Genomic DNA, 26,006 nt, shown 5'->3' with positions numbered 1-26,006 from the left:
AATGCGGTGGGTGGGCGAGTCTTCCAGCGGAAGACTCGCGTCCGCGCCTGCGCCTGCGGGACACGTGGCGCCCCCGGACCCCGCCCCGGCGGTATATTGGTTCTGCGCGCGTGGGAGGTCCGGACGGACGCGGGGAGGTCTTGGACCCATATGGGGGGTCCGAGCCCTCGGCTGTTGGCGCGAAGCTTCCCCTCCTCAGGGACACGTGGCGTCACCGGACCCGTCCCAGAGCGGGGAACGGATCCGGGGCCGTTGGCCTGGTGAGGTAAGGGGCTGACCTCCTGGGGCCCGGCTGCTCCGCCCCTTAGGGCGTAGTTATGGATGACTACGCGAATCCTGTCTTGCTGCAGTAGAATTGGGTATACCTGCTACAAGGTACCGACAGACCGATTTCCGACCAAACCGGGTCGGTATACCGGACCCGGACCCGTTGGTTTGACCGGACTTGTCAGATTTGTAAACCCTGCTAGCTAGCAGGCGCTTGAGCCCTCGTAGCAGCAATCCCACCATCCCAACCATTTCCCCTCTACCGTGGAGGCTCCACGGAGGCCACAGCAACTCAGCTAGGCGAAGCAGGCCAAGAGGAAAAAAAACAAAAAAAAAAAAACTGCTACTAAAAAAGAGGGAGGCCTCGAAAGCGACCAAAATCTCGCAGCAACGAATTCCCATTTCGCCCACCACCACCCCACTTTCCCTTCCGCCCCCTTCCTCGGCGCGATCCAAATCCGGCGATGGACGGCGGGGCGCAGCCGCCGGACACGGAGATGACGGACGCCGGCGCGGGCGGCGGGCAGCCGCCGCAGCAGCGGGCGGGCGGAGGCGGCGGGATGATGGATAACATCCAGGCGACGCTGAGCCACGGCGGGCGCTTCATCCAGTACAACATCTTCGGCAACGTGTTCGAGGTCATCGCCAAGTACAAGCCCCCCATCCTCCCCATCGGCAAGGGCGCCTACGGCATCGTCTGGTCCGCCCGCCCCCTCCCCCCGCCTCGTCCGATTCGCCTTGTCTGATTCGCGTGCCGCCGTGCGAGCGGGTTTCTGATTTGTGATTTAATGGCCAGCTCGGCGCTCAACTCCGAGACGGGGGAGCAGGTGGCGATCAAGAAGATCGCCAACGCCTTCGACAACAAGATCGACGCCAAGCGCACGCTCCGCGAGATCAAGCTGCTCCGCCACATGGACCACGAGAATGTCAGTCGCCCGAGCCACCCCTCGATCCGTCCAGCTCTGCTCCCGGACGATCCCAGAAATTCTGTTTACTTTATTCTCCGCGGGAAGCACATAGGAGATTCTTGTTTAATGCTTGTTTGTTGGTCGCATTAAAGTTGGGGGAGGTTGGGGTTAGTTACTTCAAATGATTAAGTTCACGACAGCATGCCTAGCCTAAGAAACTTTTCCTTCCTCCTCGTGACGGGGAGTAGTAGTTCAGGAATAGCAATTGTAGCCATGCCTTTAAGGGAGCCAACCACCTTTTGAGATGCTATTCATTGTGTTCTTGAAGAACACGAGGGCAAAAAATGATGTGAAGCAACCTGGAGCAGCAGTGCATGATGCTTCTGCCTGCTGATGTCAAAAGTGTCACTTCAGGACCAACCTAGTGCTGGCCTTTTGGCTAGATCATCCCAATCTGATGAAACTTCTGAGGAAGTGAATGCTCCCCAGTTGGTAGGGGACTAGGAGCTTCTGCTACTAGTATCGGAAAGACCTCTGTATACTTTCTGTATAGATATCTACTTGGACCTTTAATTTGAAAGACTGAGAAACAGGATACCAAGTTTTACTGGATCTGGACAGAAGCAGAACACGGTTGAAAGAATCATTTTAGTTTTGTGAGAATGAACAAATTTTCACGATGCAAAAGACAGTTATGGGAATGACCTGCCGTTACAGCTTGAAACCTGTTGCACGCTCAGAAGTAAGCTGAATTAAGATGATGTAACTGCTAGAGTATTATCCTGGTAAATTAAGTAACATGACATAAGCCGTATGCATGAATGTTGTGCCTTCCTGTTCCTTTCTGCTCTTCGGCAGTTATGCGTGTAGAAGCATATCTTCAGTTAGGCAAGGTTCGGTCAGTGACTAAGTATTGTCTTGATTTAGACCGTGTGCATTCTTGGTCAGCTACTTGTACCTCTACTTTCCATAATGGTAGCTTAACCATATTATTTGTACTCTTCTGCATGCCAGTCCCCTGGAATAGCATTCTGTGGCACGTGGGGAATATCCTACCTAACTACAAAAGGCCAAAGAGTATAATGATATACAAAGCATGCTAAAACTACTTAAAAATGGATAGTTGCAGATTTTTCTCTACTTTCCATATGGTAACGTACGGCATTACAGGCTAAGAATAGGCATAGAAGGCACTGGTTTATGCTTGATACAAGCTTTTACCGCGTCGCAGATGTACCCACTTGGTTTAGCTGTAAGCCTTTAGCTGTCCTACAGGATTGCTTAATAAAATATGTGCTTTTAAGTTTTGCTCTGAGCTGTTGATTTATTTCAAGTAACTCAAGCTGAGATTTGTTTGGAGCACTCAACAAAGTTTCATGGAAACCATTTCTTGTGGTCCAGCTTTATTCTGCACTGAAGTTAAACCATTAGAATTGTTGCCTCTTATTACAATAGTTAAAGTTCTTAGAGCAGTTTTGAGTATGGCTTCCAGCTATAAAGTTAGTATTTCTGATGCAAGTTCATTCTTTTTGTGCAGATTGTTGCAATAAGGGATATCATTCCTCCTCCACAGAGGGAGGCATTCAATGATGTTTATATTGCGTATGAATTGATGGATACTGATCTGCATCAAATTATTCGTTCAAATCAAGCTTTATCAGAGGAGCACTGCCAGGTGCTTGTTTAGTTCAATCTAAGAAATGCATACTGCCTATTATTTCTCTTGATGCTTCTTTAGCTATTGTTTGATATTAGCTCAAAATCTATTATGTTCTTCTGTTTTTGGTTGGTCACTTTTCAGGTTGTGTTTCTGTGACTTCCTTATTTACCTAGGACTGTGTTTAAAATTAAATTTATCCCAAAATTTGAGGATATTCAGTATTGACTTAGAAGCGACGACTGTTGATACATAGAGTTATTGTTGAGAATTTGTTTTGTACAAATCATATCTAATGTATTCGGTGGAGTCTCTCCTATTGCTCAGTGTTGAGTGCTTTGAAAATACCACAAGTAGGCATCAATGTTAGAGCCCAGATATTCAAGATACCGAGGATTATTTTATGTGTGACCTCAAGAGAATCTTTTATAGCCAATTGGCAAAATGGCATGACGTGCAACATAATTATACAATTAACCTTGTGGTCTCATGCAAATAGAACTGTTAAAGAGGTGTGTTAAAGCTAATAATTTTTGGAAGATGGTCTAGCCATCTCTTTCTCATGCTTGTAAGCTACAGATGCATTGGCGCTACTAAATATGACAAGTTTATTTCTGATATCAAAGTCGTATCTGGCATCACAAGTTTGTATCTTGCTTAGAGTGACTCCTGTTTCAAACTACACAAACGTTCCTATTTTGGTGAAAATTTCAGTGAAGATAAACATGTGGTTTCCTGCTAAACACTAAACATATTCATGTGAATTTCTTGCCTAGAAAGTTTGATTCTGGATCGTGCTCGAGAAGAGAAGTCATGCTGTAGCCTTCCAGGCTTTTATTATCCGTTTTAACTGACAGACATTCCTTAGTATGAGTGGATTTGTAGCACACTAACCTATTCCTTTTTGCCCAAGCTACCAGATCAGACGTCACCTGCTCTTTTTGCTAACTTTTATTGTGTTCTGAGAAATTATACATGTTTGTGTGACTGTTCTGTTTTCTCCTGTGCAGTATTTTCTTTATCAAATTCTTCGTGGTTTGAAGTATATACATTCAGCAAATGTCCTTCACCGTGACTTGAAGCCTAGCAATCTTCTTTTGAATGCAAACTGTGACCTCAAGATTTGTGATTTTGGGCTTGCTCGCACTACCTCAGAAACTGATTTTATGACTGAATATGTTGTCACAAGATGGTATAGAGCACCAGAGCTTTTGTTGAATTCCTCTGAATATACTGCAGCCATTGATGTGTGGTCTGTGGGCTGTATATTTATGGAACTGATGGACCGGAAGCCCTTGTTTCCGGGAAGGGATCATGTCCATCAGCTACGGTTACTAATGGAGGTTAGTACTTATCTTTCAAATCTTTCATATTGAATGATTGAATTGATGATATTTTATTACCTTGTCTTTCTTTGGCGTTATCGCAGCTTTCTGTTGATATTTACCAATTATAATGTAGTCAGCTGTTAATAGGCCTTTATTGTTTTGGATACTGGATACACCAATCCACCCACCCATCTGTTAACTTATATGAAGGCTTGCTACCTGCAAATACAGTAACAGGTGGGTTGTCAAATGGTGATACTAGCCAGAGAGAGAAAAATGAACCATAGAAGTGATCCTATTAATGATGATCTGAGTAGTGAGTAGAAGTTACACTGTTATGTACATATATCAGTCAATAAAAGATCATTAGTGCTCTATTTTAAGCATGAGACGATTTAGGCAATAGTCTAGCCTGTGGAGTGACAATGCCCAATCTCTTCATCTTAGTGTTGCATGGCTGGTTCCAAGTTATACTGTGAACATATATTTTGGTTGTTGAGTTATTTTAGTTTAGACAAATATCATAGACATTATCTTGTGATAGGCCATTTACATAAACGTAGGAAGATGCAGAAAAGGTAAAAAAAAATACAACTCAATAGAAACTGGCTATTTTCTGTCTGCTAGATGGGGTTCAGAAAATCAAGTCCCTGGTGTGAATTCATATCATATGCGATGCTTCTTATCAATCCATGGCTCAGTAGGGGATTTAATCACTTTTTTCTTGTTCATGCTGTTTCATGCTTAATGTCCACATCATATTTCTTCCATGCAGCTTATCGGGACACCAAATGAGTCCGATCTTGACTTTGTAAATGAAAATGCAAGAAGATATATCCGCCAACTTCCCCGTCATGCTAGGCAATCCTTTCCTGAAAAATTTCCGCACGTTCAACCTTTAGCAATTGACCTTGTGGAAAAGATGCTGACTTTTGATCCTAGACAGAGAATAACAGGTAAGTTTTACACTTAAACAATATGTTCCTCTTCTGTATATGCCCATCTTATGTTTGTATAGATGTTTTTATCTTCTTTTACATAAACAATATGTTGCTTTTACCTTAAATAGTGATGTTCCACCCTGAAAATAGCAAGTGGAGTTATAGCACCATGTTTTGACATAGGAATGGTAGAAGAGCAGTTATAGGCAGCATGTGACGAGTGGGTTTGAATGTGTGCACACCTACTTATCATTATTGCTGCAGAGCATTGGTCTGAACTTTGAAGTAGGAGACAGAGTTGTTGTTTCGAGGGTTAAAAATATGTCTGCTATTGGAATAATTATTCTGCCTGATTCATTGACTTGTCTAGTTCCATGTTCCTAAATGTTGCCTTTTGTTTTTTTCTTTTCTTTTTCCAGTTGAAGGCGCACTGGCACACCCTTACTTGGCTTCACTTCATGACATAAGTGATGAGCCTGTCTGCTCAATGCCATTCAGCTTTGACTTTGAGCAGCATGCATTGTCCGAAGAACAAATGAAGGATCTGATCTACCAGGAAGCTCTTGCATTCAACCCTGATTACCAGTAGCTGGAGACTTAAATTCAGCCACCAATTCGCTTCATTGACATGGAAATTTTTTACCCGTCCTGGTGTCACCACAGAAAAGTCTTACCACCGCCAGTTGTTAGCTGTAAATAATTGCCTCACCTGAAGGATCCTATTTGATTAAAGCTGGAGGTGCTGTCGTTCAAGGGTAGAAAAGGGCGAGCTTGTGGAGGTCAAATTTCTGCGTAGCTATGCATTCTTGTGCTTACAATATGTTGTTGTTTTATCAGACTTCCCTTTCTTTTTCTTCTTGAAACATTTCGATGTTATCTGTAAGAAGAGGTAGTTCATGAACGATGGCTGCCTGAATTCAATGGCTGTCATCAAAGTTTCCGTTTCAGGTCGATTTAAGAATTCTTGTACATCTACCTATTGTTTCGTGAGACTGTAATTCCCATATTGCCTGCGAGAACGATGGGAGACTGACCCTGTTGGCGGGCTGGTGGCTGCTAAACCTGAGAGCCAGGAATTTGATCTCTCTTCCTTCCAGGAATTTCAGAACGAGCTCGCTGGCTACCCTACCAGCTGCTCACGGGGATTTTCCCTTCCGGCTCTATGCTCTTGTTTGAATGATATAGACCCGCTATTTAGAACACTGTACGAGACATCATATGAAATTTTGGGTTATCACGTATCCAACTTTGAATGCATCACTGTTTCAGGAGGATCTGCTGCAGCACAACTGGCGTGTGCAATACATATGAGCACATGGCATCTGATATCATCACACCAGACAATCTGCTACCCATGGTAAGATTCAGTGAAGCGACCAGAACATGGCTCATTCTATCTTCCCAGTACCAAATATCTCGCTGCTCAGTGAATCGGAAGCTAGCCGTGGGTTTACTAGTCACAGAAAATGCCAGCCGGAAGCTGGCCGTGGGTTTACTAGTCACAGAAAATGCCAGCAAATAGGGGTGCTAAAATGCTAACGCTATAGATTCGCAGGAAGACATGGCCGTGACTCCTGCTGCTTGATGCTGTCTGGGACGTGTGCGATAACACCAGCACCAGCGTTGTGAAGCCACTTGTTCTTGACCTGCATCACAGCATGAATTTGGATGTTGTTCGTTTGGAGAGAAAAATGAATTTGGATGAAACTGGAGAGAAAATATCACTCCAGAAGAAAGCATTCACAAAAGAACTGCGCCGCTCATACATGTATGTTGTTGTGAGCAAGGTAAGGCCAGAACGATGAATGGAAGTTGACGTCCACCTTCCAACCAACCTTCTGCAACCCATGGGTCATCTCCTCTGTTTCAAGAATCAGTGTTCACAATTCATCCCAGAAACGGGAAACTTCAGCGCACATACGTGTGCAGTCCGAAATTCATACTTACCCTCCATCGTTTGGTGGTATTCCTCGGTGTTTTCTGTGTTTGGAGTTCGTTGTGCAGCTTCTTTAGCTCTGGCAGCCTTGGAAGGAAAATGGGGTCCCTCTGATGATACAGGCGAACAGTACTCAACATTCACAATGTGCTTATAACCATCCAGTGAACGATGGGAGGGCTGCAAATAGAGGCACAGTAAGATCTATTCAGATGCCATTCATTTAGTGCGACATGTAAGTTGCCAACGATCGATTTTGGAAGCACTGCAACCTTTACAAGATCCTTTTCTCTCCTGACTGAAGATGTTCGCCAGCCGACCATGTCTGGGATAAGCATAAGCTCAAGAAAACATAGAACAGGAATAGAGGCAGAAATAGTTTGGGGGATATAAGCATTATTGGATAGTATGCTGCAGATCAAATTCAAGAAATGATTTTTTTAAGACAGTTCAAGTTCAAGAAATGACTTGGCAAGGAAGGATACGGTGATATGAAACATTGGCATACAGAACACGGTTCTTAAAAGCTGCTAATGCTAGTCTGTAAGACAATGAAAAAAAATATTTTTCAACAAGAGCAACTTAGCATCTAAATAATTTATGTTATTCACTTACATGAACTTTTTTTCTTCACAGTCAGATGCCATTTGTAACAGAAGAGGTGGCTTGCTAGGATCACCATCAGTGAGAAAGAGTTGAGCACCAGTGCGCCCAACAATTAAAGGAGCCAAAGGGGCAGCAAGTTTTTCTAGAATTGATAGCCCTTGAAGAAACGGAAGCAGGTAATTAGGAAAAACATATAAGCATGTAGTAAAGGAGTTGCTCACGATAAATTCACCATTTTATCCAAAGTTTAGATACTAGTTGGCTTTGACTCCTCCAGTGATGATACAACATGACATATCATTGCAGCCCATAAAACTCACGCTATGCAACTTCAAAATCTACATAAAGTTTCTATTTGAACAAACTAGAGAGTTTGCTTCCTAGGAGCCCATTTTTTACTGGAAAATGAACAGTATATTTTGCAAAAAAATAATATCACACATTTTGATGACCCACCTGATTTCTCCCTCTAACCCCAAGATGTGGGGTAGCCAAGGTAATAAAATTTATTGGCTCTAGTCCAGCAACTGCACCTAATCCTGAAGTGAATCGTGATTTTGCAGATCCTCTTGCTGCAGGAACAATTTGTGCACTACTTTGTCCTTCATTCTTTGCTTCCAGTGAATAGAGTATTGCAATAGCATATCTAGCAAACAGACCACCCAATGAATGTGCTAAGAAGGAAATCTTTCTCAAGCTGGACATTTTCTTAACCACATCCAAGACCTGTTTCCATAGGGCACAATTATCAGACCTCCTAAGCAATTCATTAGGATCCAGGAACAAGATATAGAAAGTCCCCAACAAGGTGAATGCTTGAATTCCCTCAAAAAAAGGTGAATGCATTGAAACCCTTTGCTAGGATAAACTTTTAAGAACGTACTTCATCTGCTAACCTTCTTCCAGCTATATCAATCCCATCAAACATTTTGGTGTAGATGTTCGATGAACTAGCTGCAGTGAAAGAATGTTTGCACATTTATGGCTCATTGCAATTAACAAACTATTTCTCAACTGTAAACCTATGTAGCTAAGTAGCAATGTGTACGCCCATATTCACCTTGTAGGTGCAACGTTTTTTTACACACTTTTAGTTCGTAAATTGGTATTGTCAGAAGCCAGTAGAATCCTACTCCCTCCTACTTTTATAAGGTGTATCATGATTCAAACTTTGCAATCTTTGACCAATAATTTGACTATTAATTTTTAATTTTTATCATGTAAACTTTATATGATTGGGTTCGTAATCAAATATACTTTATCATGATTATAAGTTTATAACCATAAGTAATATAATATATGATAAATGAATAAGTCAGTGATATTTGGAAGACCGTGCCATATTATAATATGTCATAAAAATGGATGGAGGGAGTAGTTCATAAGGTGATAAGTAGTCTAGCATGCCATACCATAGATGAAAAAATTATCACCCAGCCGCCTCTTCAGTACTGCTTCCCCATATGTCCAGTCTTTGGGGCTGAAACCAAGGTAGAATGAAGTAAATTTATCAGTAAAACAGTAACAACCAATAAAGAATGCAGACAAGTACAGCTTGGGTTAAGAAAACAAGGTAATATCTGTCAGACTAATATTTATACACCTTACGCCTCTTGCAAATTATATTCACAACATACTGCAGGAGAACTAGGATCTACAGCGGTTACCTTGCCATGATACCATGGACAAGAACAAGGAGATGATCTGGACCTTGCTTGCTTTTGGATGTATCCATTAATGAACATGAAACAGGGCTTCCCCTTGATACTGGACGCAAATATAGGTTTCTGGCAGATTTCAATCCTGAAAAAAGTCATGTAGTGATGAGTTCCAATACTCTTAACTAAAGCATGTGAAAAATATTTAAACAAGGCAATGCAACTTCATTTAAATTTGGATAGTAATCCGAGCCAAAAATTAGATAGAATCACAGAAATGAAGCCACCTTCTTGTTTTGAGCAAAGACCATAGCCTCTTGATGTCTGATACGATTCAAATTCATAAAATGGAGTTTAACTTCCCGGATCGATTGAGGATGCATTTTGCGTGGATGCCAAATGGTTCGAGAACCATCAGAATTATCATACTGTAACTGCTGCGTGCCTATTGCTATGACAGTCGATCCAGTAGCTTAGCTGAAAGCCTAAAACCTCCCGATCTCGCTGCTTCACTGAAACTGCCTGATCGAATATTTATTCGTATACCGAACTACCCAATCAGATCGAACAAACCGCCCGACATTTGAACTGACTTAGAACAAGTATCAGATTACAGTACCACTACGAAATTATCTGCGACGACCTACAGCTTCAGCGCCCCCAATCTATCACGGAAGCAAATTTCTCAGGAACGGGGAAGCGGTCGAGAAGAAACCTGACGGGGTGCCGCTTCCGCTGGAAGAAGAACAGGCGGGGCCGACGGGCGAGAACCGGAGGGAGCGGCTGCTATATGAGCCGCGGGGCGAGTGGCCATGGGGAAGACAGCAAGCCGTGGACGCCATCCCTCCGCACGGTGTGGAGCGGCGGCGGCGGCACGGGACAAAAACCGCGCCGAAAATAAATCAGTGCCGCGGCGTGGTGCTGATTGACGGTGGGGTCGAGGAACGCGGCGGACGAGGCAGCTGACGCGCGCCGCGCAGGCGTGGCGGCAATGGCATGGGACGGACGGAGTGGTCGGGTTGCGGAGAGAGGTTGGCCGCCCGTTGGCGTCGACGTCACGGCAGCCCTTGGATTCGGCGGGGATGGCCCGATCAGGAGGTTTCAGGGGCTTTGACAAATGCTGGCCCGTTCGGATGCACTTAATTTGGTTGGCTGCGGTGAATTTGAGCCCAGCCGTTCGGCGGCCTAGCTCCAGCCGAACGGCTGGCGCTTAAATCGTGCTGCGCCGCACGTTCTCATCCGGCTATCCGCTCTCCCCGCTGGCGCCTCCTAGGGTTAAGAACGCTGCGCCGCATCCGCCCCCAACCGCCGCCGACCGCGCCGCATCCGACCCCATCCGCCGCCGCGCCGCATCCGACCCCATACGCCGCCGATCGCGCCGTCCGGGCCGCCCTATGTCTCTGCCGCTCGCGTAGGCGCGCCATCCGACCGCTGCAGGGGATCCGCACGCCCCGGCTGCTGGAGATCCATCGCGGCGCCCGGCCTCGCCCCCGGTGGAGGGGATCGCAGTCGCCATCGCCCTCCACGTCGCACATAAAGGAGAGAAGGGGGGCCTGCAAGTCGAGCACGTCCACGAGGCCCAACCCGCGCACCAAGCCGGCGCCCCGGATGACGACGACGACGTAGCAGCTCCGCCTGCACTGTCGCGGCCCAGCTCGGCATCACCTCGCCACGGCTCCACCCCTGACATTAGCGAGCCCCCCGGTATGACATCGCTGCTCTCGTCTCCCTTCCAACATTTGCAGCCGGTGTGCGCCTTTTGTCCGCCGATTAGCCACTCTACTTAGCCCTACGACCAGTGGCGTAGGACAGATCAAAATTAAGGTGTCGCGCAGCTGGACATACGGAGTTCCAATTCTCGATTTATAGGGTGCTACTAGGGAAATATATGTGAGAAAGCTAGAATAGAAAGTAGAGAAGTTGTTCAATTGTTGTAGGACGGTACTACCTGGCGGACTCGGGATACATGGACCAGCAAGGATACATGACTCCTTTCCGGGATACTAGGTACCATAAGACACATTTTAAGGGCGTTGACGTTCGCACATTAGATCGTCAGGAGAAATTTAATTGCATTCATGCGAAGTTGCGCAATATCATTGAACGGAGGTTTGGACATCTCAAAGAGCGGTGGCATATCCTAGAAGGGGTTCCATTCTTCAGCAGGGAAAAGCAAGCATGGGTTATCATATCCTGCTTTGCAATGGACAATTATTTGTGGCTGCGTAAGTATGGAGATGGATCCATGTACAATCCGTCGGAGTGGGTGGCGATGAACACTACAACTAGTACCTCAGCTCTTAGGGAGTTGGTATCTGTTGCTGTGTGGACTGCATCATGATTTTTAAGTTGTTACTGTTTGCAAGTTTCGAACCAATTGTAATGTAACGAAGTGCAACTACATTAAAGTGATGGGGTTACCACCTATGGTTCATGGATAATGTAATTTGATCTGCACGAATGGCACAATTTTGTTGGTTTAATGTGTTGCATTGGCACAAAAATTTGAATTTGAATGTGTACTGGGTTTTGGCGCATAAAAAAATTGCCGCTGGTCACTTGCGCCAGCCAAAATCAGCCAACCAGCCGTTTCCAGCCCAACCAGCAAAAATCAGCCAGCACTGTTCATTCAGCCATCCCGGTTCATTCAGCTAGCAACAATAAGTGCATCCGAACGGGCTGGCTGTCAATGGCCAATTCTGTGCTACCTAGCTAAAACTTGGATGATATCGAAACTGTATAACTCTGGCAGATGGGTGTGGTGGTTTATGTTTCTAGCCGGTTTTAAAGGTTGGTTTAAAAAATTTAAAAGTCAAATAACTTCCAGAATCGAGAATCCAGCTGAAAGTCATGTGTTTTCCTGTATGAATTTTCTCATAATCGAGCCTTCAAAACCAATTAAAAGCTTCAACCAGACCTGCATCAAATATATTTATTAAATGTATACAATTTACTTTTTAAAATTATGGTTATTATAAGTTTGGTAATCGTAAATACAAACTATTGAATGTAGCTACCCCAAATATAACATGTCATGTAGAGACCAAATATCCAACTCAACTTAGAGCGCGCTCACCCTACATTCATAGCAATACATCGGGGCACAACAATAAAATGCAAAAGGAAGTCGGTTTTCAAGATCGAAGAAACTATAGCTACAATGGACGAAGAGACAACAGAGGGAGAAATGCTTTTATTGATTAGAATCGATATATATACATATAACATTTGTAGAAGTAGTGCTAGTTAAAAGATTCTCTTAATATATTTGATGCATGTTTGGTATGCATCTATATTCCCTTACAGATATTTCATATATATCCAAATTCTTCATTTGAAATGTTTCTCCTATCATATATTAGAATTAGAGCATCTTCAAAAGACTAGCAACATAGCTAAATTTAGAGATGTGAAGCTAGATAAACAATAAAAAGTTTTCCAAACTGCCAAACTTCCCACAAACTGTCTAAAACTAGACTCTCCATATGCTATAGTGCCAGTAGGCCCCACATGTCATACACTCCTCTCTTATCTTCTTTCTTCTCCACCGCGATCCACATCTCCGCCGCCCCGAGGCATCTCCGCCACGCCATCCCCGCCTCGACCTCGAGGTCTTTCTGCCACGCCATATCTGCCCCCGCGAGCCATCTCCGTCGTCGCGTCCTGGAGCTTCGCTCCGCCGCCGCGCGCCACCTCCGTCGCACGCCCTTTCCAGCTCCGCTCTGCCGCGCCGACGACCCTCCCTCTCTTATCTGCGAGCTCTAGAAGCTGCGCGGAGGGCACACGGGGACCGTGGGAGGGATGGTGAGCCAAGCTCACTTGGCAAACAAAACGAGCAGAGGGAGCTGGTTAGTGAGCTGGATAGCGAGGATGTGATTTTGGAGAGCCTGTTGGATCCTATTGTTACCACAATTTTGCTACCTTTAGCTAGCCAATTCATTTCAGACAGACTCTTGGAGATGCTGTTATCTGGCTTTTTCCTAAAATAAACTACTATCTACATTGCAAATTATATATCATTAATTTAAAAGTCAAACGACATGTAATTTGAAACGGATAGTGTATAGAGATGTTTGGATTTAAGTGCTAAACTTTAGCACTAGCCAATATCCAAATATGAGTAGTAATGGAGTGGGCTAAACTTTAGTTAAGAGTAAAAATTTAGTGGAGGCACAAGTGCTAATAGATGCTAAAATTTACTATTCAACTTTAGCACATCTAAGCATGCCTAAAATACAAAATACCGGTTTCGCCGACGAGCCGCTCGGCGCTCGGGCCGGAGCTAGCGGACGGACAGAAGCGCTCTGGCGTGCACGCGTGCCACACACGCAGCGACACACCCGGCGGGCCGCATCCGGCAGGGCGTTCCATCCCTAGCCTCGTACTGCGGTCGATCCGCCGACGCGACGCATCCCAATTATTCCAAAGTCTCGGCTTTCGTCGTCGCGTTTTTCTACGTGCTGTGTCGTCGGATTGGATGGACGACGATCACATGCATCCCCGGCCCCGGGTCCGGCCCACAATCCGGATAAGATGATCAGCAGTGGATACCATGCCACCCCATCGCATTATCTGCAACAATAGTAGGCGAAGGAAGAGAGAGAGGAAAGAAAACCAAAGCAGAAGAAGCGACGATGGTGCATGCCACTATAGCCCTGCTAATGGGTTGGAACTCGTACCATATCTAACCCCACCCAAAATTAATATATTTAGATATCCAATTCCACCCAACCCAATTAGTTAATTTCTCAACTCTAACCAACCCGCCCCATTATAAGCGGGTAACCCATAAAAACCGATGGGTTCTACTATGCAGATGAATTTAGTGGTTCTACACTTAATGTGAGGATCACATATATGTCTAGCCACGCTACTTTGCACAGAGTAGCTGCCAGTCGTACTGAGTCATCTCCAACAAATTTCAGTCAATTTCGATAAAATTTTATAGTGTGAACGCGAGATTTTAATTCTAGGGTCCGGCTCTTGATGTGGAGCCCACGTGTAGTTCTAGCCACGCTGCTTTGCACAGAGTAGCAGCCAGTCGTACTGAGTCATCTCCAACAAATTTCAGTCAATTTCGATAAAATTTTATAGTGTGAACGTGAGGTTTTAATTCTAAGGTCCGGCTCTTGATGTGGAGCCCACATGTAGTTCTAACCACGCTGCTTTGCACAGAGTAGCTGCCAGTCGTACTGAGTCATCTCCAACAAATTTCAGTCAATTTCGATAAAATTTTATAGTGTGAACGCGAGGTTTTAATTCCAGGATCCGGCTTTTCATGTGGGGCCCACAGGTAGTTTTAGCCACACTGCTTTGCACAAAATAGCTGCCAGTCGTACTGAGTCATCTCCAACAAAATTCAATCAATTTCGATAAAATTTTCTGATATAAACACGTGGTTTTAATTTCAGAGTCCAGCTCTCACGTGGGACCCACATTTATATATAGTTATATTATTTTGTAAAAAGTATCCATTTCAACCCACCCCAACCCGCCTCAACCCGCCCGACCCACCCCATTTTAAATCATCCAAACACACTGCATTTCAAAACCCACCCCATAAAACCCATTTCAACCCAACCCATTAGCAGGCCTATGCCACTCAGGGTTTTATTTCCCAACCGGAAACCGGTTACCGCCGCCCTCCGGTACCGGTTTACCGGACCGGTTAGGCCGGTAACCGGTGGAAACCGGTTGAATTCAAATCCAAATTCAAATAAATTCAAATTTTCCCGTGCAACCGGTTCCGACCGGTTTACCGGCCGGTTTGACCGGTTTTACCGGTTTGAAATTCAAACGCTCCCGTGCAACCGGTTTACCGGCCGGTTTTACCGGTTTACCGACCGGTTTGACCGGTTTACCGGCCGGTTTGACCGGTTTGATCGGTGGGCCTTCATGGGCCGGCCCATTTTTTTTCTTTTTCTTTTTTGATTTAACTTTAAATTCTCACAAACTATACTAAATGAATGAATTTTTGAGAAAATTTGACACCATTAGATTCATCACACCTTGAAGTATTTTTAGGAATTTTTTGGGAATTTTTCATTTTTTGAATTCAAATTTAAAATTTGAATTTTGGTCGGTTGGGTACCGGTCGGAACCGGAACCGGACCGGACCGGTTTGACCGGTAACCGGTCAAACCGGACCGGTTACCACCGGTTAGGTTAACCTTGATGCCACTACACGAAGGACCTTGACTTTCGTGAAAGATGTCGCACGACTGACAGAGAAGCTAACGAACGGACAAAAGCCATAGTTTGCTGTGGAGATACACAGGGTACGTGCCAATAAAAGCATCGGCGAGTTGTCGACTTGGTGCGTGCAAGGTGGCGCAAATGCACTCGTACTCCGGAATAAGGCAACTTTATCGTAAAAAAAAAAGCTGGAGAAGCATGGGTTCTGCTACTGGCTCTATTCTTTTTATTTAAATATCTCTATATATTTATTCTAAGTCAAACTTGATCAGTTTTATGTTAGAATTTATAGGCGGCCTATGTTATTCAATAATTCAATGGAAAAAATTAAAACCTCCTATTAATGCTAGGGAGTCATGAGGATTAATACTGGTAACGAGGAGAGTAGAGATGCAAGTTAGATAATTTTTGGGTCATTGGATCGATCCAAAAAAATCGATAAAATGAACTAAAATGATATTATACGTAAAAAATTTGAGAGGACAAATGAACAAGAGTGGCATGCCATCGTAATTAATTAGCTGACCCAAAAAATACTTTTGGGTACCCACTTGCATCCTTAGAGGAGAGTGATGGTTGGGTTGTAACTGGTGATTAAATTAGAGGATTGATGACTGATTAATGGTGCAAATTGATGGTCATTGTTGCACCTAGAGGTGTTCAGGTTTATCCCCTCTTGCTCTAGGATCAACGAGACCAGCCTTCTTTCATTCTTACACAACACAACTCTCACGACTCAGATACTCCTGCTTAGGAGACCTCTCTATCTTCTTCCTCAGCTGCTCTTTGCATTCCCATCGCTAGCACATGCTAGCACTGCGCGCACAGTACTAGCGAGAGCAGGCCTCTAGAACCTCTGCACATTGAAAATCCTGCTCGGGATAGCGAACAATCAGATTTTTGGGGAGCGTCTTGACGCGACTACTCGCTCTAGAACGACTACTTCGTCTATGTCCAAGTGACCATTCGAGGGACTGCACTACGAACATCTTCATGCATCGACATCGTACGGCTACATCGAACAAGACCACTCGATCGAATAGCATATCTATTCTAGCTAGTCATGGCGCAACCGATGTCTCCGGCACTAGTCCCGCCCCAGGGTACGGACTAAAACTCTTGTATTTCATTCTGTTTTTATCTAAATTTGTGTTAATCCTAAACACTTGCACATACTATGTTTCACTCATTATAGTCATGGAAATATTGCTGAATTATGTGTTTAATTTTGGAATTAAAATGTGCCCAAAATTGCCTATTTTTCTAACACTTTAACAAAAATTTATAGAAAAAATAATAACTTTTCCAACAACAGATTTATCACATTGAATCCATCGTGAAATATACGTTGTATTTGCTATGTTTTTCTTTACATTTGGTTAAAATTAGCCTAATTAACTTAGGATAAATCTAATACGATCTCTAGATAAATACAGAGTGAGTATTTCTAATGAGAGTTGATAAAAAGAAATGGCCGTTGCAAGGATGTGCCTTATTCCGGGAATTCATCTAACAACCACTTTACATCCAATATGGAAAAGTTTGAGTAGCCGGTAGCCAACTATATGGTTACATGGGCCGGGATAATAGCACCAGTGTTATCATAGCTGCAAGGACGGTCGACCGTATAGTAGTGCGGTGTTATTAGAGGTGTGATGGTTACATCTTACATGCAGTGAGAAAAGAATGGATCTTATCTTTAAGATTTACGGTTTAATGAACCAGAAACCTGAGTAAAACCAAAACCATTTCTTTTTTTTGGCACATCTCAAATTGTAGGACTTTATAGGTTCATTTTGTAAAAAAAAAAGAACAAACGGGTACTTAGTATAATGGTACCCAAAAATTCAACTTGTCTCTGTTGGGTTCAGATTACAACTGAGTGGTTTCTGACCAGCATATGTATGCGGAAGAGTTTTGAATGGAAAAAGTTTTCTAGCCCCGGAAAAGAAGCACGAGTGGATGCCAATGCCATTGCTATGCCGAGCACCACCGTCCCCCGGCCGACGGCCGACGCCGTCCCCAAGTATACAAAAACCAACATCTCCACGCGTGAGAAAAAGCGAGCCCCACCGCCGTCTAGCTCAAGTCTCGACCAGTCAACTGACAACCGCACCCGCCCTGCACTCGGTAGGCCGGCAAAGACATGCAACGCACGTGCCAACCAGCCCCACCGCACCCCGGCCGCAGGCCGCGCCCGGGGCACATCAAGAGGCTAGCTGGCAGCACGTCCGGCGCCCCAGGCCCTCCCGTCGGATCCACCCCGCGCCGCCGCGTGCGTGTTGCCATGTTCCCGGCGAGACGAGCGCGCTCCAGGCCTGGGCTAAAGGCGCCGTGCCGCGCCGCGCCGGCCGGGCGCCGCACATGCATGCCACCGCTAGCTAGTCTTCTCTCGAGTCTTCTCCGCCCTTTCTGCTACAGTAAAAAGGGCGGCAGAGGGGCGATTCCGGTTCCAGCGTCGATTCCACTGCCTCCTCTCCGCCTCCGACGGCCATGTCGGCGTCGGATTTGGAGGGAAGACGGGGAATCGATGTCCGGTGTACATACCCTATGCTATTAGTCTAGGGTTGCTTAGGATAGGGTTAGGTTTTCTGACGGTGCTTGTCTTACGGCTGTCGGTTCTTTTGCTCCCCTGGAGACCTCGGCCATGTCGGCGTCGATGCGGCGGGTGCGGGTCGTCCAGTGGCTCCGCGCCGCGGTGCTGGTCTCCAAGGCGGTGCTCGGAGTCGACGCTGTGGGTGACGTTCTGCGTGCCGTCCTCCTTGCGGGCCTGGCGGACCTCGTCGCAGGGGCCTGCAGCTTGCATCGAGCTGGCCGGGCTTCAGCGCGTTGGGGCGGACCGGCAACAGCCTTGGCTCTGGCGTTCGCTGCGGGGGTGGACGTCTTGCAGCTCGCGGCGTGAAGGGCGTGTGTGGACGTGGTTCTGCAGGGTCATCGACGTCGGCAGCGGCGGCGTTGTTCCTCCCGGTGGCTTACGGTTGAGGCTGCTGGTGATTTTGTCCCTCCAGAGCATCTTCGGTGATGGCGTCGGTGGCGGCGCGACTGCCGGAGCTGGTTCTGTGAGGTTTATCTACTCCTTCCTTGAGGAATCGGGTTGGAGTTGTTCGCTGTTGGTTGCTTTGGAGTTGCTAGCAATTCTTGGAGCGCCAGATCTCTTTCTCCTCGACGGTAGAGTGCTTGCGCGTTCAGCGATCAAGGTGTGCATCGATTTTTTTGATGCGCCACATGTTGCCAAGGATAGTCTGAAAAGCTTTGTGACTTCTTCGGAAGTCTCTTCGTCGAGCTGGAGTTCGGCTTCAAGGCGCAAGCTTGACGGCGTTATCTTCCAAGGGTGCGGCGTTAGGCGGCCGCTCCGGAGACCAGCAACGAAGGCGATCGGGAATGTGATACAAGAACCTGGTTGTAGTTCTTTTTTCTTGAGAGGTGTATTTGTAAGCTTTGAATGTAATATTTTATAATAATAAATACAGCCCGGTTTCTAAAAAAAAAAAAGCATGCCACCGCCACAGCGCCACCACCGCGCGACGCCGAGACCTGACGCCGCGCGGCGCCCGTACGGCCCCGGGGTCCGGCCGGGGGACGCCGGCGAGTGCGCGCGCATGATCGTGTCGACGACGTCGAAAGGGGGAGGCGCACAGTGCGCCGCCGCGCTATCCAGAACAGAGGCTCCGGGCCCCGGGGCCTGATCGGACGGACGGACGGACGGCGACTTTTCTCTTCGGGTGACTGACGCCGCACGCGAACGCGATGCGCAACGAACCGCCGGGTCCGCCGCCGCGGCGACGCGCGTGCCGGCCGGCGCGGCGCCGTCCATGGGGGCCCGGCACGCTCGGCTTTAGCCTTTACTTGCTACTCCAGTTTTTCTACGTGGGTGGATGGATCACATGAACATCTCTATCCGTAGGCCAGGGGTCCGGCCCACGCGCTGCGGATAAGGCGAGCGGATACTCCGACGATCATGCATGTTATCTGAAACAGTGCTAAACTGAGATAAAGCAAAAGTCACAAAAAAAAACTGAGAGAAAGCAAGAGGGCGTGTGTGAAAAGGAAAAGTGATGGCACCATTTTTTTGTTTAAAAATATGAAAAGACTTGGTTTCGTGAACGAACTCGTACGGCTCCTAGGATTCTCCGCGTGCATATGGAGAAACCTCAGATATCTCTATAGCTAGAAACTCTTGTGTAATTTTTTCATTTTTTTTGTTTCTTTCTTTGTCTCATAATTCTTTGTATGAATCTTTTGTTTCTTTTATTTTTTTCTAATATAGCAGGGGTTACCCCTCCTGTTTTATAAAAAAAAAATACTGAGAAACTAAAAGTCGACAAAGTGCATGCTCTCTTGCCGGTTTCGTTTAAAAACAAAAGTTGACAAAATAGTCAAAGTTGTAACAGTGGATGTACAAGAGTAAGATCCAAAATAATATAGTATATTGCATGAGTTTGGGGGGGGGGATCCTTGAATTTTCAAAAAAAAAAGAATTTTGTTCAAGAATTTTCTTTGAGGATAATGGATCGGAAGAATTGTCTGAATTAATTTGCATAGCTCATCGAAAGTGGTTGCGGATCCGACGGCAGTGATCCATCTAGTATCGTGAATGTATGAGAGGAATCGGGTGTTCGTAGTCTAAAAGGGGGAGATGATGAATTAGGCAAACTAAAAACCTTAACCTCAAGCTCCAACTATTTGCACATAAAATAAACTAAGTCATACTATCTAGATGTGCAACTAGTGTTCTTCTAGTGTGAAAATCCTCATCCCAAAAGAGTTATGCAATCTATAGCCAATCATATCAAGATTCTACTCTATGTAAATAAAGATACAAAGATTGCAATAAATAAATGCGGAAGCTTAAAAAGGGATAAGAGAACGCAAACTCTTGTGACATGAGGATTTATCCCGTGGTTCGGTTAGCCACAAAGGCACACATACATCCACGTTGTTAAAGCATTCACACAAGGTATTGCTTCTCGGCAACCAAGTCTCTTCCAAGGACACCGAGTCCACGGTCACCTTAATCCCCGGTTCCACCAAGGAGCTTCTCCTCCAAGGAAGGGGGTCTCCACGTCCCCCGCACAAAGCTTGTCGTCGCCGCTCCACACCAAGCCGGAGGGTCGAAGACGTGCCGGCGAGTCACCAAGACTCCAAGGATGGCCGGCTCACCGAGTACAAGATGGTTCTCTCCTAGAATCAAGGCACAAGGCACACAATCTTGCTCACTCACTCACTCAAGAGCTAAACTAGTGCTAAATCTAAGGATATGATCAATTTGCTCTTTGGTTGACTTGGAGATGTTCTTCAATGTGTCTAGAATCTCTCTGAACTCCAGCCAACTTTAAATGACCGGGGGGAATATATATATATATATATATATATATATATATATATATATATATATATATATATATATATATATATATATATATATATATATATATATATATATATATATATATATATATCCCTCCAACTTGAACTAGCCGTTTAGAGCCGTTAATCCTTTTCCTGCGTAGGGCGTCAGATAATCTGACGTGGCTCTGAAAATTGGGCGTCGGATCATCCGACCCCACTGTGGTTTCCACGGTAGCCGTTATATTTCAAACCAATTGCTGACATCATTAGTCCGACGTCTTTGTCCGACCTTCTGCGTCGGATCGGATAGACTGATTTCCAATTCAAATACAACGTCTCTGATCATTACTCCTGCACATTAGTCCGACGCTCCATTTTGATAGCGTCGGATTATCCGATCCTTAAGACTGCACCTTGATCCCCCAAACATAATCTCTGCAGAATACTCCGAGGCTTGCTCCGACGGGGCCTTTGCATGCGTCGGATAATCCGACCCTTAAGGAAATTCTGAACCCTGCCAAACAAGCGCTCTGAAGGACGATGACTCGACCATTAGTCCGACGGTGCTTTTCTTGCGTCGGATCATCCGGCTTCATTGGTCGGTTAGTCCGACCATTTGGGTGTCGGATTATCCGAGCTCACTCTGTTTTTCCTGTTTTCTTGTTGCACTTGATATCTCTACGATGGGTTGGACATCTCGTCTCGACGGTGCATTGGATGTCTTGTCTCGACGGTGCATTGGACATCTCGTCTCGACGGTGCATTGGACATCATCCAAGGGACCTATAAAATCCTACAAATATGATCTCACAAACTCGTTAGTTCCATTGATTGTGTTGTCACTCGATCACCAAAATCACTCGAAATGGTTTAAATGGGGCCATGTTCGTTACAATGTATCGTCCGTTGGCGTACGTGGAGAAGCTACGGTTACGGCAAGATAAGATGGTACGAGTAGCAATGAGAGAGACGTGTACATATCATCAAACTAAGTGATGGGTTCCTATAACGAGGGCATGGTGGAGATTAGGGTTGGTTGATCGGGCAGAAGTGCCGAGGAAAAGAGAGCGAGGTTGATCTTGATCTTATCCACAAGGTGATCTAGGTTTTGCATGATCAAAACTCCACATAAAAAATCAAAGAAACCATATGCTATGTTTGTAAGGTGGATTCTTAAAGAGTGTTAAGGGTCCATTTGTTTGATCTATTGCTTTTGGATTTTTTTTGAAAAACTGGTAACCTTTTACTTCTAAAAAACTAATAATAGCTTTTAAGCATATAAACTCAATTTTTCTGAGTTTTTGGTTTTCCGGGAGCTGCATGAGAAGTTTGCTGTTTGTGTGAGCTTCTCATTTTTCACACTAAATCTGCATAGAAGCTCAAACAAACAGAGCCTTAACCTCTCACACGCTTGTTAAAGGGGTACCTTAACAATAGATGAAGTACAAAAACACACACATGTGCACTACTTGTAGTGGTGTTAATTAATTGGTGACCCTTAGGTGCACCTACAACCCTCTTTAATTCAAAGTTTTGTGCTATTTTTTCAAAAATGAGATCTTATTTTGATGAAATTGTATAAAATTTTGAGCTAAAAAGGGTTGGAGGCGCACCTAAAGATCACCAGTTAACACTCCGAGGTGATGTACCTAAGGATCACCAATTAACACTCCTAGCTACTCGTTCCCGGTTGCACTTAATTTCTTATAGTCTGCACCTTGAACAAGGTGGATCCTTGGAGGGTTAGCCTCTTTTTTTTCCTTGAAAGACGGACATTTCGATCAGATGAAGTGTTGAAACAAATATACTTGAAACAGGTACAAAATAAGTGGGATACTATCTAGGAAATTAAAACTAGCACTAATTTTGTTAAGTTTTGCATGGTCACATTCTTGGTTGGACGAACTAGTTGCTTGATGCAACTTGCCTCTTTTCCTAGCATATACACGGCAGCATATGGAGCAACATGTTCTCATACGCCCCTATTCCCAAACAACAGTTGAACAGAATGTGCAAGATGACGATTATTCGTACTGCCGCCGTTATTCGCCCTCCCACACGATCTCGTTGGCCTCTCGGCCTTTGGCACCCTTTGGCAAAAGCAAAGGTGCATGCATCCATGCAACCCAACCCAACCCAAAGCCAAAGGCAGGCAGGGGCAGGGTAGGCTATCTGAGGTCCTCTTGCCTGCGTGCGACGCCGGCAACCGACGCGACGTCGACGGGACACATGCATGCACCGTCGCTCTCGTGCACCAGCCACCGGCAGCAGATGCATTGCATGGCATGGTTTTTTTTTCCCTTCGTGTGGTGTGGATAACAACGCCGCCGTGATTGGCGACGGACGGGGAAGCTCGAGGTGGGATGGGGCGCCATCGCCGGCCGTCGCGCTCGCCGCACCCCAATCTTGTCCACGGCGCGACGGCGACCGCGCCGGAGGAGGACGCGCGAGGCCGCCGCGCGCGCGCGCGCGGTCGAGCCGGCCTCGCGGGGTGGGTGTGGCCAGTGGGCGGTGGGTGGCTGTACGCCTGTATCGCTGGCCGCCGTGGACGGCGTCGCGCCACGGGAAAGCAGCAGGGATCGGAGCGGGCACGCACATGAGATCGAGCTGATGAGAGCGACGGGGGAGAGGGAGACGGAGACGGACGGGAGCGGGCGGCGCGGTCTGTTTTGGCGGGTCATCGGGTGGGGCCGCGCGCGGACGGGTGGCGTGGAGGGGACGTGATCGGCCACGTCGCCGGCGACGGCGACCGGCGGCGCGGATGAGGATCTCGGCACAGTTGCTCGAGCGAGTGGCGCATCGTAGTGTGGGCCCACCGGCTTAGGCCGGGCCATACAGCAAGCAGGCCTGGAGGGCTGGGCCCGGTGCAGCGATCAACAGGGGGCTGCACGCCGGGGGCTCCTATCTATTTTGTGGAAGATAGATAAGATATTTATTTTTAAAGCTCATTTTGATCTAATTATTTATTATAAATATGTTCAACATCTTAGTAGAATTAAATCAACATTTTGTTAAATATATTCAATATTTGTCTTTCAAAATGGTGAAACTGTAAAAACAAAATGTTGAAATTGGAAACATAAAATATTGAGAATATCAAAATAAGCAGCAGCAGCCACACGCAGCAGCGGCGGTGGCAGCCAGCAGCGGCGGCCCACGCGTGCAGCGCAGCAGCCGCACGGCCAGCAGCGCACCAGCCACATGCAACAGCGGCGGCGGCCGCAGCGGTAGCACAGGGCGGCAGCAGCAACAGCGCGCAGCGGCGACGGCGCAGCGAGCTCGGAGGGCGGCGGCAGCGCACGGTGATGAAAGGAGCAGCGGAAGAAAGAACATAGGGTTGAGGAGATCTAACGGATAAGATGATTTACACGAATCTCAAATATTGGAAGATGAGAAAGAAAAAATATTCCGGAAGATATATAGAATTTCCCCTGCACGCCTGCCTGTACCTGCCAGCTCTGCGCGTCTCCGCTCACCACAGATGTGCGCCGTGACGCCATGGGCCGCCAGGTTCGTGCACGCAGCCACGCAGGCCGCGCCACCGGCAGGACCAAGACCAACCCGACCGTCCGTGACCAGTCCCCGCGCGCACGCAGTTCCCCGTCGCTGTCTGGTCCGGTGCCCACCATCGCCGCGGCCACACCACTACACCAGTTTGTTTGAGTAGCGCTGCTCGCGCTACAAAAAAATATTATATGCATATAGTATTAAATGAAGTTTATTTATAAATTTTTTTCACAGATAAGTGTAACTTTATGCGACGAATCTAATGACGGTAATTAATCTATAATTGGCTATAGTAATACTACAGTAATCATTCTCTAATCGTACGTTCAAATATCTCATTAGATTCGACTCGTGAAATGGCGCAGGGGCTGTAGAGTTAATTTTGCAAACTGACTTCATTTAATACCTCTAAATATTAAATAAATTTGCTACAGTAGTTTGCACTAAAAAAACAAAGAAGACCGAGGCCGCTGCCAGTCGGGCTCGATGCCTCGATCGGCGTCGATCGACGGACCACGGTGCCGACGCGGGCGGCGGAGCGCCGGACTCGTAGCCGAGAGGTGCCCCCCAGCCGCGCTGACGCCGGCCGCGGCCCACGCGGCGACGGCGGCTCGCGTCTCCGACCATCCCTTGATCTTTAGCCGTGCACAGGTCGCAGCGAAGGTACAACGTACAGTACTAGGACCACACAAATCCACTCACACCACATGCATACACACGCGTGCGTGTCCTCGCACACACGCTAGAGGAGGATTGCGAAGCAGGTCGCTCGCTCGCAGCTCGCTTGTCTTTTGCAGCGTATGGTACGGGGTTGTATGTATCCGTTGGCGAGGCGTGGCCCCACCGACTGTTCTCGCCTTCTCGCTGGTCGCTGCCTCGTTGGTCTTGTCAGTGGTGGGCCCACGCACGTACAGTGACCCCCGCTGTGAGCGAGTGCGATGCGCGACGGCTCTGGAGATCACAGGGTTCCCGGAGTTTCGCCGTCGCCAGCTCACTTGTTTAGCTCACGTGACTGCTGAATATGCTCCACAGCTCCGATGGTCACCAAGAGCCTGTTCCTCTGGATCTTTTCTTTCCTTTTTTTTTTCTCTCCCTAAAATTCCCTGTGGTAAACTGATATACGAATATGGTGATGAGGAGTATATCTACACTGAACATCTCTGTTTGACATGAAGTCTTTTTTTCTTCCAAAGCTTGAGTTAAAAAAAAGAAGCTCGAGTATAAGTAGGTAAAGTATCTACTAGTGAACAATTCATTAAAGAAATATACTCCCTTCGTCCCAAAAAATAAATCACTCTAGGATTTAAAATTTATTCTAAAAAATCATCTTTCCTTATTTAGAAAGTACATGTGCATACAAAAATTAATTAGTGCTAAATATAGATAATATATAGAAGCAAATATGGTCATTTTATCTTCTTTTTTTTGTGAAACAATATGGTCATTTTATTTTCTTGTTAAGTTGTCTTAGAATTTCTAAGATGATTTATATTTTAGGATGGAGAGAATATGCAGCCCTAGAGGACGTACTAATTACTAAATAAAAGTTGGGGTTTGGGAGTTGGGAGGTGTGATAAAGACAGCTGACACTACGGGTGACGACGCCCTTTATAAACAAACCGTGCACTTGGCCAAGTTGCGAGCGCAATAAGCA

The 26,006-nt window shown here is 46.2% G+C and overlaps 2 protein-coding genes across 3 annotated transcripts; one reads left to right on the top strand and one right to left on the bottom strand.

Annotated features, from left to right (window-relative positions):
- The first annotated feature begins 649 nt into the window (after positions 1-649).
- LOC120669036 (mitogen-activated protein kinase 1-like) lies at positions 650-6,117 on the top strand. The gene is made up of 6 exons (XM_039948865.1): positions 650-967; positions 1,064-1,193; positions 2,713-2,850; positions 3,843-4,175; positions 4,936-5,116; positions 5,521-6,117. Exons 1-6 carry the CDS (start codon positions 732-734, stop codon positions 5,688-5,690), a joined length of 1,188 nt encoding a protein of 395 aa, XP_039804799.1. The 5' UTR covers positions 650-731; the 3' UTR covers positions 5,691-6,117.
- A 201-nt stretch (positions 6,118-6,318) lies between these two features.
- LOC120669035 (putative lipase YDR444W) lies at positions 6,319-10,304 on the bottom strand. 2 transcript variants are annotated; one of them, XM_039948864.1, is made up of 11 exons: positions 10,017-10,304; positions 9,311-9,446; positions 9,056-9,123; positions 8,527-8,597; positions 8,100-8,369; positions 7,653-7,816; positions 7,523-7,578; positions 7,310-7,362; positions 7,049-7,217; positions 6,868-6,962; positions 6,319-6,747 (listed from the first exon to the last, which is right to left on the bottom strand). In XM_039948864.1, exons 1-11 carry the CDS (start codon positions 10,141-10,143, stop codon positions 6,643-6,645), a joined length of 1,314 nt encoding a protein of 437 aa, XP_039804798.1. In that variant the 5' UTR covers positions 10,144-10,304; the 3' UTR covers positions 6,319-6,642. The 2 variants fall into 2 exon arrangements, 1 of the variants encoding a protein (XP_039804798.1); XR_005672662.1 differs by having other exon boundaries at positions 7,310-7,800; positions 8,540-8,597; positions 10,017-10,138.
- Positions 10,305-26,006: the final 15,702 nt, after the last annotated feature.

The sequence above is a fragment of the Panicum virgatum genome, chromosome 4N (genome assembly GCF_016808335.1).
Source record: "Panicum virgatum strain AP13 chromosome 4N, P.virgatum_v5, whole genome shotgun sequence".
Taxonomy (NCBI): domain Eukaryota; kingdom Viridiplantae; phylum Streptophyta; class Magnoliopsida; order Poales; family Poaceae; genus Panicum; species Panicum virgatum.
This window is presented reverse-complemented; position numbering and strand designations above follow the sequence as displayed.

Bases quoted from the DNA above. Each gene is read 5' to 3' on its own strand.
- LOC120669036 (XM_039948865.1), top strand. From the start codon at position 732: ATGGACGGCGGGGCGCAGCCGCCGGACACGGAGATGACGGACGCCGGC. The intron at 968-1,063 runs GTCCGCCCGCCC...TTTAATGGCCAG, and splicing joins GGCGCCTACGGCATCGTCTG to CTCGGCGCTCAACTCCGAGA. The intron at 5,117-5,520 runs GTAAGTTTTACA...TTCTTTTTCCAG, and splicing joins TCCTAGACAGAGAATAACAG to TTGAAGGCGCACTGGCACAC.
- LOC120669035 (XM_039948864.1), bottom strand. From the start codon at position 10,143: ATGGCGTCCACGGCTTGCTGTCTTCCCCATGGCCACTCGCCCCGCGGC. The intron at 7,579-7,652 runs GTAAGTGAATAA...ATTGTCTTACAG, and splicing joins TGTGAAGAAAAAAAGTTCAT to ACTAGCATTAGCAGCTTTTA. The intron at 6,748-6,867 runs GTATGAGCGGCG...GCTGTGATGCAG, and splicing joins TTGCTCACAACAACATACAT to GTCAAGAACAAGTGGCTTCA.